General features: G+C 48.0%; 1 protein-coding gene across 1 annotated transcript; it reads left to right on the top strand.

The window, feature by feature from the left end:
• Positions 1–2693: 2693 nt before the first annotated feature.
• ACHE_40431A (uncharacterized protein) lies at positions 2694–7847 on the top strand (the record flags this gene model as incomplete). Its single annotated transcript, XM_043278628.1, has 1 exon — positions 2694–7847. One exon carries the CDS (start codon positions 2694–2696, stop codon positions 7845–7847), a length of 5154 nt encoding a protein of 1717 aa, XP_043136389.1.
• Between the last annotated feature and the right edge of the window lie 5809 nt (positions 7848–13656).

The following is a 13656-nucleotide window of genomic DNA, read 5'->3' as shown; positions in this document are numbered from 1 at the left end:
TAGTCGGAATCGTATCGATCGGTCTATAGAAGATGTTAAGCGACTATAGAACCCCCGGGGTGCCACACGCTGGTTAGGCGTCGATATATCCAAATATCTTGGGCAGGCCCGGGCTCATAACCAATGAAACGGGGTCTCTCGGATCGTAGCTCAGAAGGGAAATCGGGAGTCGATTTATTCCGGACTAACGAGGTCTATATGGAGAGGACCAGCGGAAGGTAGAGCTATATTGTCTATCGAACGTGTATGCGCGTATGTAGCTGATTGAGTGCTTAATCTACAATATGTGTGCACACGTTGACTATAAGAATCTCCTGACCTCGCTACTCGGGCCAACTATTTATCCGATCGATCCTCATCAGTAATCCGGGTAGTCATATGGGAGGATTTTGGTAGTAGTTACTACCAAAATTACTACCAAGTCACTACCAAAACAACTACCACTCACAGGATGGAAGGATATATAAGGACGCTCATTCATGTACTTAACTTAGTTCTTCGCGATCAATACAAGTCATTCAGCATTGGTTACCTTCTAGTTTCTGACTCATCCGCACTTAACCAACAACCCAGTATACGTACTCGGTTGGCCTTGTTTCTCTATTCGTTACCTTTACTGTTTCTACTTGTTGAATATCTTACGGAGCCTGGAGGGGGCGACATACCCATCAACGCATACGACATACCGGACCGGACCCGGAGGGGCATTGAGCATACGATCACTTGGGAGGCACTTAGGGTAAGTGTCCAGTCTCGAAATACAACTAACTAGAACCCTAGGTACGATACAAGAGAAGCCAGGTTGTGACACTAATCTGGTGCAAAATTGAATGCTTCTTGGAACAGATAATAGATATCAATCCCAGGAGCCGGAAGGTCAAAATCAAGATCCTAGGGAGACATCTGCCGCTGACAAATTAATCCAGTGGCGGAGTTCAAGCTCAGGGGACCATGTTTCCTGGCTGTTACGGGTCTCCTTACGGGTCTCCTTAAGCGCTTGGCTATTATGTCATCTACCACTAGTTAAGTTAACGTATTGTCACAACCTGGCTTCTCTCGTATCGTACCTAGGGTTCTAGTTAGTTGTATTTCGAGACTGGACACTTACCCTAAGTGCCTCCCAAGTGATCGTATGCTCAATGCCCCTCCGGGTCCGGTCCGGTATGTCGTATGCGTTGATGGGTATGTCGCCCCCTCCAGGCTCCGTAAGATATTCAACAAGTAGAAACAGTAAAGGTAACGAATAGAGAAACAAGGCCAACCGAGTACGTATACTGGGTTGTTGGTTAAGTGCGGACGAGTCAGAAACTAGAAGGTAACCAATGCTGAATGACTTGTAAATTGATCGCGAAGGACTAAACTAAGTACATGAGTGAGCGTCCTTATATATCCTTTCCGATCATATCAGTGATCTGTCGCTTCATATCACTGATATGGTATTTCGTAGCCCTGCTATGTTGTTTCATATCATCGCTATGCGGAAACATATCACTGATATGCCGATCACGTGACATGGCCGTCAAATATCAGTCTGATCCCTGTTCTCTCCTGCATATCCACTAATAACTGTTATCCAATGATTCCCTCCTAACCTGGTATCATCACGTGAGGCTGATACGACAAGGTCTGTAACACGTATTCAACGGGCGAGCGGCGAATACGGCCGAAGTGCGAATTTTCCCCGCAACCATTACTTTTCGAAGCTTTTCAACCACCAACACCATTCAATCTGACTGAATGAGACTATCTCCTAGTTAAATACATGTCTATTTACTAGGACATCTCCTTATAGTGTGCCCAATAATCCCACAACCACTACAGCGTGGTGGAGCTCGCTGGCGAGGTGTAGCATCATTAAGTTGCTCATTAAGCTGTGCATCAAGCTGCTGAATAGTATCAAGCTGCTGAATATGCTCACGGCCTTCCTGTACAGAGATAAAGAGGTCATCCCCTAGAGAAGTGTGTTTCCTTGCCTTCTTCTTCATTTTCCGCTCATTTTCAGCCCGTAGAACCTTGATGTCTTCTTGTAGAATGAGGTTCATATTCATCGCCATCTGTGCAGCCTTCTCAAGATGTTGAATATGAGAGATTGGGCTGCTAGAAAGTGTCCTTTTTTTCCGAAGACTTCTTTGTAGGCTGCGAACCTTATGGTCTAACTGGCGAGGATTTTGAGGTGTTTGAAAAGCAGACGAGATTGAGCCTTCAGTTAGATTTGGCGGTGGTGTTGGTGTACGAAGTTGAAAGGTGATTTTCTCAAGAACCCGACCCTGATTCAATGGTTTAAGACCTGCACCTGCAAAGCCACTGCATATATTCCCTTTGGTAAATGCTGCTTTGCGTGCAGGAGGGTATAAATGTAGAAAATCTTCCTTGTCAATGTGGTTGTTTCCAGCCACCATCATACCTTCCACTAGTTTTCCATATGCGCGTTTGAGCGGCCCAAAAACCCCGACATCCAGGGGTGTCACGGTGCTAGCCCGTGATATATGCACGTGACCGGGCACGTGACCCACAGAGTTATCTATCTGCGCCAACGCGATCCTGTTGCAGCTCTTCGAGCTGCGTCTTGTCTATGAACCTGTAGATAGCCTGACCTGTAGCTTAATCTGTTCGTCAATTCCTACCATATTCCTGCACCTGACCCCGCACCCTGACACTACGCAGCTCCTACCCTTAGGAGTTGACGCCTGAAGATGTCTGCAGCCCCGCGTCCACCATTCTTGCCGGGCAGTTTAGAGGAGTTCACTGAACATGCTGCAACCCACCACTCTGAATGGTTTCAATACTGTCGCCTTGCTTATGAGTATATTGAGGAGGCAGAGGCTGCTATTACTGAAGCAAGAGGACAAGCTGATCAGACCAGCCTGAAGCTTCAAGCCTCTGAAACGGAAGTGAGCCGCCTGAAGGAAGAACTCTCTGCCCTACACCTCAAACAAGAGAAAAACCAAGCCCGAGACCAGGGAATCATTGAATATCAGAAGGAACAACTACGGGAATCACAGCAGAAATATCTTGAAGCCTTGAAGGAAAAGGATGAAGCACTACGCCTAGCAACTCCTGTGGTTAATACACCTGCCCGAACTCCTGAACCCACTGCTGAAATACACACAGTTGCTCCGGTGGGAACGCCTGCGTCGGTTGATCCCCCATCTACCAGCTCTGCCAGACTCTCTGAACGCCTACCTGACCCAGACCGATTTGAAGGTGACCGGAAGGATCTTCGCCGATTCATCTCCCAAATCCATGAGAAGATGAATGTCAACCATGACCGTTATCCCACCCCGCAAAGCCGCATGACCTATGTTACCAATCGCCTGAGAGGGGCTCCATATGCCCAAGTTCTGCCATATATCAAGAAAGGAATCTGCCAGTTAAAGGATTATGAAGAAATCCTAAAAATCCTGGACCGAGCCTTTGGTGACCCGAACCGTGTGAACAATGCCCGTAATGAACTGTTCCGCCTGCGCCAAGCCAACAAAGAGTTTGGTATGTTCTTTGCTGAGTTCCAGCGCCTTGCTCTAGAAGGGGAAATGTCTGAAGATGTTCTGCCTACCCTGCTGGAACAAGCTATCAACCGAGAACTCCGAGGAATGCTCATGCATAATGAACCCCCAAACCGTGAATATCACCAGTTTGCCAATTTCTTGCAAGACTTGGAAAACCGCCGCCGTCACTATGAGAATAACCCTCCACCTGCTGCCCGAACCTATGCCTCAGCTACAAAACCCACCAACCCTGTCAGACCCACTGAACACCCTGCTACACTGCAGCCTGCTGAAAACAATACTGATGTTATGGATCTGTCTTCTGCTCACCGTCACACAACCTCCCGTCGAGATCGTGGGGAATGCTTCCGTTGTGGCTCCAAAAACCACTTGGTCCGAAACTGCCCACTACCTGATAATCGCCCTGTGGGAGTCTGCCCAGCCTATCTATCACCCCCGTCCTCACTCCCCCGCAAGCCCAGAACCTACACCTGTGTCAGAACGATACCGTTCCCCATCCCCAGACCTGTCAGCAAAAGGAGCGAGTCTGGCCTAAGTCGCGACCAGACGATGAATGAGCGCACTATCCGTATCTCTGCTGCTGCCACCCAAGGATTAACTGTTGAAGAGGAATCCTACCGTTCAAACCTGATGATTCTGCCCATAACCCTGTCCCGACATGAAAAAGAACTGCTAAGCTATGCCATGCTTGACACTGGTGCCGAAGGAAAGAGATTTATTGATAAGGAATGGGCCCAAGACAAAGGTCTTGAGCTACTGCCACTGAAAAAACCAATCCGCCTTGAGACTTTTGACGGTCAAGAAGCTGAGAGTGGACCAATCACCCACTATGCCCAAATGCATATGAGAATTAACGATCACCAAGAGAGAAGGGCTTGCTTCCTGGTCACACAGCTAGCGCACTATCCTGTTGTACTAGGACTTCCCTGGTTAAAGATCCACGATCCCCGAATTGGCTTTGCTGAGCATACTGTCCTGTTTGATAGCAAGTACTGCCAGGAACACTGCAACATGCCCATGAGACCTGCAAAAATACGAGCTTTACATGATATTCCACAAAAGACCCGCCCAAAACACCTGCCTCCCCGACCTGAGCGCTTGAAACACCGAGATATTGCTGCTGTATCCATGTCTGCCTGCTGTGCCTATGCCCGAAGGAGTTATCGCCTGTTTACTGTCACCGTTGATGATATTGAAGCTGCCCTGAACCCTGTGCCTGATGAAGAAGACCCAATGGCGAAACTACCACCTGAGTTCCAAGACTTTGCAGATGTATTCTCACCCAGGGAGGCTGAGCGCCTGCCACCCCACCGCCCATATGATCATGATATTAAGCTACAAGATGGGAAAGTGCCCCCATTTGGGCCCTTGTACCCAATGTCCCGAGAAGAGCTGAAGGCCCTGAAGGAATGGATTGAGGAAAACCTGAAGAAAGGGTTTATTCGCCCCAGCTCATCACCTGCTGCATCACCTGTCCTGTTTGTGAAGAAGCCTGGAGGAGGCCTCCGGTTCTGTGTTGACTATCGCGCCCTGAATGCCATCACTGTGAAAGATCGCTACCCACTACCACTGACCAAGGAGACCCTGAACAACCTGAAAGGGATGAAATATTTCACCAAGATTGATATCATTTCTGCCTTCAATAACCTGAGAATCAAGAAAGGACTTGAATACCTGACTGCTTTCCGTACACGACTAGGGTTATTTGAATCCCTTGTGATGCCCTTTGGTCTGACTGGTGCACCTGCTTCATTCCAGCGATTCATGAATGACACCCTGCGAGACTACTTGGATACCTTCTGCACTGCCTATCTGGATGACATCCTGATCTATAGTAAGACCCGTGAGGAGCATACCCGCCATGTCTGCTTGGTTCTTGAGAAACTGCGAGATGCAGGCCTCTTTGCCAAACTGTCCAAGTGTGAATTTGCTGTGCCTGAGACCAAGTTCCTGGGTATCATTGTTGGCCGAGATGGCCTACGCATGGATCCTGACAAAGTGAAGACTATTGTTGACTGGGAAACCCCAACTTGTGTGACTGATGTCCAAGCATTTATTGGCTTTGCAAACTTCTACCGGAGGTTCATCAAGGATTTCTCCAAGATCATTACACCCCTAGTGAACCTGACAAAGAAAGGCATCCAGTTTAAATGGAACACTACCTGTGAGCTAAGCTTTAATATGCTGAAAAAGGCCTTCACCACTGCACCTGTCCTTAGACCATTTGACTGGAATAAGGAAGTTATTCTGGAAACTGATGCTTCTGACTATGTTTCTGCTGGAGTCCTGTCTCAGTATGACGATGATGGTGTCTTACACCCTGTGGCTTTCTTCTCCAAGAAACACTCAGTGACTGAATGCAATTATGAGATCTATGATAAGGAGTTATTGGCTATTATCCGCTGCTTCGAAGAATGGCGCCCTGAGCTGGAAGGAACCCCATCTCCTGTCAAAGTTATCACTGATCACCGGAATCTGGAATACTTCATGACAACCAAGCTCTTGAATCGTCGACAGGCCCGCTGGTCTGAGTTCCTGTCCCGTTTTAACTTCAAGATCATTTACCGCCCAGGCAAACAAGGAGTGAAACCTGATGCCCTGACCAGGAGGTCAGAGGATCTCCCTAAGGAGGGGGATGAGCGCCTGCTACACCAAAGCCAGACTGTTCTGAAGAAAGAGAACCTTGAGCTTGCACCTGACAGTTCATCTGTTACCCTGAACGTTACAACTAGAGCCCAAGCTCATTCTGCTGAGAACCCTATTGTGAACCCACCCAGAACACCTGCTCAAACAAGGAGAGTTAGATTTGCTGATGAGACCAATCACAACGTGCCAGAACCACCACAAGATATCAAGAATCTGCTGGACAGTGCATACCCACTTGATGAGACAGTACAGTCAATCCTGGAAGCCCTGGACAAGAATGCCACACGACACCCTAAGATCACCTTGGCTGACTGCCAGAGAAGAGGCAACTATCTCTTCTACCGGAATCGACTTTATGTTCCAGATCATGGAGAGTTAAAAGCCGAGCTATTGAGACAATGTCATGATAAGCCAGCTGCAGGACACCCTGGCCGATCCAAAACCTATGAGCTCATGTCCCGAGAATACTACTGGCCTGGAATGTATCAATATGTTGAGCAATGGACCCAGAACTGCCACACATGCCGCCGCATAACACCATCCAGAGAAGCCCGTCAAGGCCTCCTGCGCCCTCTGCCTGTTCCTGAAAGATCCTGGCAAGACATTAGCATGGACTTCATCACACATCTCCCGCCAAGCCATGGGTATGATGCAATCCTGGTTGTAGTAGACCGACTGACAAAAATGAAACACTTCATTCCATGCAAGGGAACCTGCAATGCAGAAGAAGTTGCCCACCTGTACACTTGCAATGTTTGGAAACTCCATGGCCTGCCACGAACTATTGTATCAGACCGAGGTCCGCAATTCATTGCCCAATTCTGGAAACATCTGATGCGCCGCCTGCAAATCACAAACTTGCTCTCAACTGCATATCACCCTGAGACTGATGGCCAGACTGAGAGGACTAATGCTGTTCTGGAACAATACCTCCGCGCCTATGTATCCTACCTGCAAGATGACTGGTCTGAATGGCTACCACTAGCAGAGTTTGCTGCTAATTCTACCCGCTCTGAGACTACCTGTGTTTCCCCATTCTTTGCAAACTATGGATTTCATCCACGAATGGGATTTGAACCTGTCCAGCCTACCAACCAGCCCACCAGAGATGCTGAGGAATTCGCCTGCCGGATGAAGTTAATCACTGAGTTTGTTCGTACAGAAATTATATCTGCCCAGGCTCGCCAGGAGGAACAAGCCAACCGGAAGAGACAACCTGCCCGTTGTTACCAAGTTGGTCAGTATGTATGGCTAGATTCTCGCAATATCCGGACCCTTCGCCCGCAGAAGAAGCTAGACTGGAAGAACTTAGGGCCATTCTGCATTACTGAGATCGTCAGTCCGCACGCTTATAAGCTTGACCTGCCTGCCAGCATGAGGATACACCCAGTATTCAACGTCAGCCTACTTCGCCCTGCTGCCAGAAACCCTGCCCCGGGCCAAAGACAAGAGCCCCCACCACCTGTTGAAGTTGATGGACTCGAAGAATGGCAAGTTGAAGACATCTTGGATTCCCGTTGGGAAAGAAGAGGCCGTGGAGGACCTCGCTTGAAGTATACTGTCAAATGGACTGGTTATGATGAGCTGACTGAAGAACCTGCCTCATACCTGGAGCATGCTCAAGAGATCGTAACAAATTACCATCGCCGTTATCCCTACAAGCCTGGGCCTGGCCTCGACGGAGCTCGGCCTTGAGGAGGGGAGTACTGTCACGGTGCTAGCCCGTGATATATGCACGTGACCGGGCACGTGACCCACAGAGTTATCTATTGTTGGAACCCAGGGTGTAGTGGACATATGGCTCAACCAATGGAATCGCAAAAGAGGTCTGTCTTGCTATATAGCTCCTATCTGGCAATTTTATGAGGGGCAAGCTGACTAATACAAAACAATCGGCAATTTAGATAGTCCACCTCCGAGCTATGGATTCCGACACACCCCCTCAGCTCTACCTGTTTCAGGGAGAGCTGCACAGCCTGGAATCCTTCATTTCTGGTCCTTCTATAGACTGGCCTCTGTCTTCTGCTTGGGCTAGTCAATTATATGGCTTATATCAGCCATCCTGAGCATCTTAACGAAGTGCTCATGCTTCTGACGAGGGAGTAACTTGGTGAGTCCATCTGCCACCATCTGGCCTGTTGGCACCCATATAACCTTGATTCGACCCTCTCTGACCTCCTGCCTTAACCAGTGTCCATGGATATCGACATGTCGAAGCTTTGTACTGATTTTGGCTTGCTCTGAGGTCAACAGCTCAACTGTCTGTCTGTTGTCACATCGAATCGATATTGTATGATCAGGGTTAAACTGGATCCTGGAAACGAACCGCTTCCACCATTGGAGAGAGCGTGCTGTTTCTGACAAGCCAAGCAGTTCTGCTTCAGTGGTAGAGGTGGTGACCGTGGGTTGTTTTGAAGCTTTCCAATCCACTGGTCCTCCGTACACCTGGCATATATAACCTGCTGAGCTTTTCCGGTCAGGATTATCCCCATATGACGCATCGCTGGCAAATTCAATGGACTCTAATCCGCTGCCAATTCCGAACTCAATGGCCCTAAAACGCGTTGTGTATAGATAACATATCACTCGGTCAACTGCGTTCTGATGCTGTGGGCCTGGATTCATAAGGAATTGAGACAATTTGGCTGCTGCTTTGGCTGCATCTGGTCGTGTGATTGTGGTGGCATACTGTGATGATCCTACTTTCTGCTGGTATAGTTTGATATCTTCTGCTGAAGCTGTTCCTTCATATGGCATCAACTCTTCAACAGGTAATGGCGTATAGACAGGTGCGCGATGTGTGAGGTGGTATCTCATAGCGACACTGCTAATGTATGTATCCTGGCACAGCCATAGCTTATGCTGCTGTCTGTCTCGCAGTATCCGAATATTAAGGAACCACTCTGCTTCACCATGGTCGGTGAGTTCCCAATGTGCCTCGAGGTCTCTCTCAAGCTGTCTTGCTTGATTTCGTACGCTTGGATGGTTTGCAATAAGAATATCATCCACATAGAAGAAGACAATGATGCCTTCCTTCACGAACACACAAGGATCTTCTGGAACGACTTTAAGACCTAGCTTGGTGAGCACCTTTGATGCCTCCTGTTGCCATAGCTTCGGTGAGATCCGTAAGCCATATAGTGCGCGATTGAGCTTCCAGCACTTCCGTGGCTGTTCAAAACCTTGTGGCATCTGTGTGTATATCTCCTTCAGTAGCTTGCTGTTGAGAAAAGCACCAACAGCATCTCGCTGGCGGAGGTCAAGATTAAATGCGGCCACTAAGGCAAAGATCATCCTTGCTGTACAGGCAGCTAATGTAGCTGCTCTCTTCTCTTCAGGACTGATCATCTCAAGGTCTCCACGGGCACAAATTCGAGCCTTTAGCTTCACAAGGTAGCCATCCTGGTTGAACTTATATGCAAAAACCCAGCGTAAGGGTAGGACTTGCTTTGAAACATCCTTTGGCTTCTCAATGATGGTGAACGTTGACTTCTCTGTTAATGTATGAATCTCCCTTGCACATGCTTCCATGAAGCCCTCTGCATGTGGATGCTTAAGCATCTCCTTCCAGTTCTCTGGTGGTGGTGGCAAGTCATCTCGATGACGTTGGATCGGCTTTTCTGTGTATAAGGCAGCTGCGAATGCCCTCAATAGCTCAGGGGGTCCTCAGTCTCAGTAGTGGCATAAGCCACATATTCATGATCCTCCCTGGCCTTCCTTCTCCTACCACCGCTGATGATATTTGATATGTCAATGCCATCATCTCTGCTGCGTGGAGCTTGTAACTCTTGTTGTAGCTGTTGTTCACTGTCGGAGAGTTGTTCCTCTTCCTCATTGACTTGGAGCTCTGGTGTCTGCTCCTGATTATCCAGCTCCTGTGTCTGATGTTCAAGCTGGTCTTCCACCCCCTGAGCAGTGACAGGGCTCAAATCTGTTTCCTGCAGCGTGTTTTGCAGCGCTTCGTACGGTGGAGTAGGTGGTAGTGGGACCTGTTCTTCTGTGGGAAACGCTCCTGGTAAGGTGTCTTGAGGCGAGGCTTGAGGCATGGTTTCTTGAGCCTCATATCTCTTTTCCGGCGTAGCACTTTCCTGAGCTATTATCTCATCTTCCTTCGGAATCTGCACCTTCTGACTGTCAACCGGTTCTTCATGCTGGTCATCTGTACGGTTCCTATTCTGATCCTCCTCGAGTGGTAGTACTGAAGCTGGCATACTAAGGTCCTGTCGAATAGCATCTAGTTGTTGATACTCAGTTAAAATAACTGGTTCTTGCGTGGGGAGGTCAACATCTTGCCAGTACTGCATATCTGGCTTCCACTTCCTCGATTCATCAAAGAAAGCATCTCGTACGACCTCAACTTTCCCTCTGGCTGGGAACCATATCTTCCATATGTTTGAAGCAATATATCCAACTAGGAAACCGATTTCTGCTCTTGGATGGGTCTTCTCTTTGCGTGGAATGCTTCTGATTCGACAGTAGGATAGAGCACCATACACACGAAGGTTTGCAAGGCTTGTTTTCTTCATTCTATCTCCTGCAAACTCATGGCGTGCCTCTTCCCAGGGCACTATCCATCGTTTCTCATCCTTCAGATAAGTGGGGATTCGGTTTAGGATCCATGCTGCAGCGCTAACAAACTCAGGCCATAGTTGTTTTGGTAGCTGGCCACCCTCAATCCGCAGGTGTCGGGCCATTTCAAGTATGACACCCCCTGACCGTTCAGCCGGTCCATTTTGTTCAGGGTGCCCTACAATACTGTGGGAAACAATTATACCACAGTTATTTAGAAAGGCTTCCACATTATCTCCAGCGGACTGCTCATTGTCATAGTGGAATGCTCTGATTGGTAAGTTCCACCAGTTCTTGACCAAAGCAATGAATTTTCTGACAGCTTCTCTACACTCAGACTTGAATGTATGAGTGTATAACCAGTGAAATCGGATGCCTTCAACATAAAAGTGTGTCATCCACTGATGCCCATTATATCCAGGTGAGAACTGAACCAAATCAAAATGGATTCGGCCACACCATCCAAATGTTTGTCCAATAGGACGCCTTGAGATCTGTCTTGGTGCATGAGATAGCTTGCAGACCTCACAAATACTTGTCTCTGTCGATTCTGGCGCGGTCGAATCTGGTAGTTCACCTTTGATTTTAACACCATCAACCATATCAGCTGCTTTCTGTATGACCTGTGGAGCAACATGTCCAAGTCTTCGATGCCATATCTCTGCAGGTGCTTCTGCCACTAGTGGCTGTTCAGATTTTCGGACTGCATGTGCATGACCTGCTGCTGTATAGGGTATATCAAATGCCCACAAGTTCAATGAATCGATTGGCTTAAGGCTAACCACTGGTGTACCATTAGGGTCACGAATGCAATCCCCATCCTCATCCCAACGGCCGCCTTTCTTCTTCAATGCTCCATATGACACAAGGTTGGTATGGAATCCAGGTGAATAGAGGGCATTGCTAAGTGTGATAGCTTTCTCTTTACCAGTTGTCGGGTCCACACCTTGAAGCTTCACTGTACCAAGTCCTTCTACTCTTGTGGTTGAGTCACCAGTCTTCAGGCTCGAACTCGTTGATGTATAGGTGACAAATCTGCTTCGGTCATTGCAGACGTGCATCGATGAGGCATTATCAAGGATCCATCGAGATCTAAGATCCTGGAAGCTCTCTGGAGCACTATTAAGTGCTGCTATATCTGTCGACGTGAAGAAGGATATCTGTGAGGGCAGAGCACTATTGGCTGACTCATTGGGCTTCTCTTCCTTTTGCTGCCTCTCATTATTTTCCTTGACTTTTGTCTCAATCCAGTCTTTCCATTGAGGATCATCCTTAAGGGCCTTATCCACCTTTTGCTTCTTTGCCTTCTGCACCGTCCAGCCCTGTGGGCGTATGGCTTCATTAATTATATAGCAAAGCCAGGGTTTATGTCCTCGGTTACCACAGGGGCACCAGCGCTTAGGGATCGGTGGCTTGTTTCCTTGCTTCTGTGGTGGTTTCTGCAGCTGGTCTGTTTCTGCCTCTTCAAAGTCCTGGAATGTCGAAAATGATGCTTTTGAGATAGTACTGGTTGGTTTCTGTGGCACCATCTCTTGGTAGAACCCTCGGAAGTTTTCAATCAGATCTCGAGTCTCCCAATCCTCATGGTTCATTATGATTGACTCATACTTCGCCTGCCACCAGGTAGGCAAGACGTCTTTCACTGCACGAAGGAAATCCTTGTTCGCACTCTTCACTTCAGGCAAATCTAAACTAACTGCTTGTTCCCTCAGAGTATTCCAGTCGGCTAGCCAGTGATTAATGTCAACGCCCTTTCTAGGCGGAGATGATGAGAACCACTTCCACTGAGCACGGATATCTTCCTCATATGCATTCGATCGGGCAAATCGAGTTGTGAGATAAACCAAACGTTCATACGGAGTCTCATAGTCAAGCAGGGAGGCATGGTGAATTGGATCAAGGTTAGTGATGATCCATTCGTTCACAGCATCCAAGCCCTTTGCCTGCTGCTCCCACTCCGCTAGATCAAGCTTATAGATGTCAAGCCGATCTCTCCATTCACGCTTAACACTCTCAGATCCACCTTCTGGGTATTGAGGCCTCTTCGGCTTGCGCATTGGCTGCTCGAGGTAATCTTCCTCAATCTGTGGGTTTACTAGGTCCCACACCTTCTTCTGGCGAGCAAATAGCTTCACTCTTGCAAACCAGTTTCTCCATTGAGGAGAGTCCTTCAGTTTATCGCCCTTCATGGCGGAGACCACACTGTTTGACTCCATGGTTTTATGAATCCACTCTGTTTTGTAGGGGTTCAGTTGCTCGTTGCTCAACTTGCTCAGGGGTAATCGTCCTATAACACTCGCTACCACAAGCCTATGTGTATAGCTTCAAAACTGACGATTTCGGCGGCGAACCGGGCTCATAACTGTTGGAACCCAGGGTGTAGTGGACATATGGCTCAACCAATGGAATCGCAAAAGAGGTCTGTCTTGCTATATAGCTCCTATCTGGCAATTTTATGAGGGGCAAGCTGACTAATACAAAACAATCGGCAATTTAGATAGTCCACCTCCGAGCTATGGATTCCGACATCTATCTGCGCCAACGCGATCCTGTTGCAGCTCTTCGAGCTGCGTCTTGTCTATGAACCTGTAGATAGCCTGACCTGTAGCTTAATCTGTTCGTCAATTCCTACCATATTCCTGCACCTGACCCCGCACCCTGACAAGGGGCTGAAGAAGATGAGATGTATGTGGAGGCATACAAAGACAGATAATTGAATTGTTCTTGCAGAAATCATCAAATTCAGCAGTTTGGTGACTTGAATGACCATCAAGGATAAGCAACCGCTTCGCGCCAGTTGAATGCAGCTTTGAAAAAGGATCAAAAATTTGCTTTAACCACTTGAGACCAATTGCATCAGTTGTCCAGCCATTTGGACTGTTGGTAAGCTTCCAATCCAGGAGAAGATTATCCTCTTCATACCAAGCAGCCTGGT

Source organism: Aspergillus chevalieri, chromosome 4 (genome assembly GCF_016861735.1).
Source record: "Aspergillus chevalieri M1 DNA, chromosome 4, nearly complete sequence".
NCBI classification, from domain to species: domain Eukaryota; kingdom Fungi; phylum Ascomycota; class Eurotiomycetes; order Eurotiales; family Aspergillaceae; genus Aspergillus; species Aspergillus chevalieri.
This window is presented reverse-complemented; position numbering and strand designations above follow the sequence as displayed.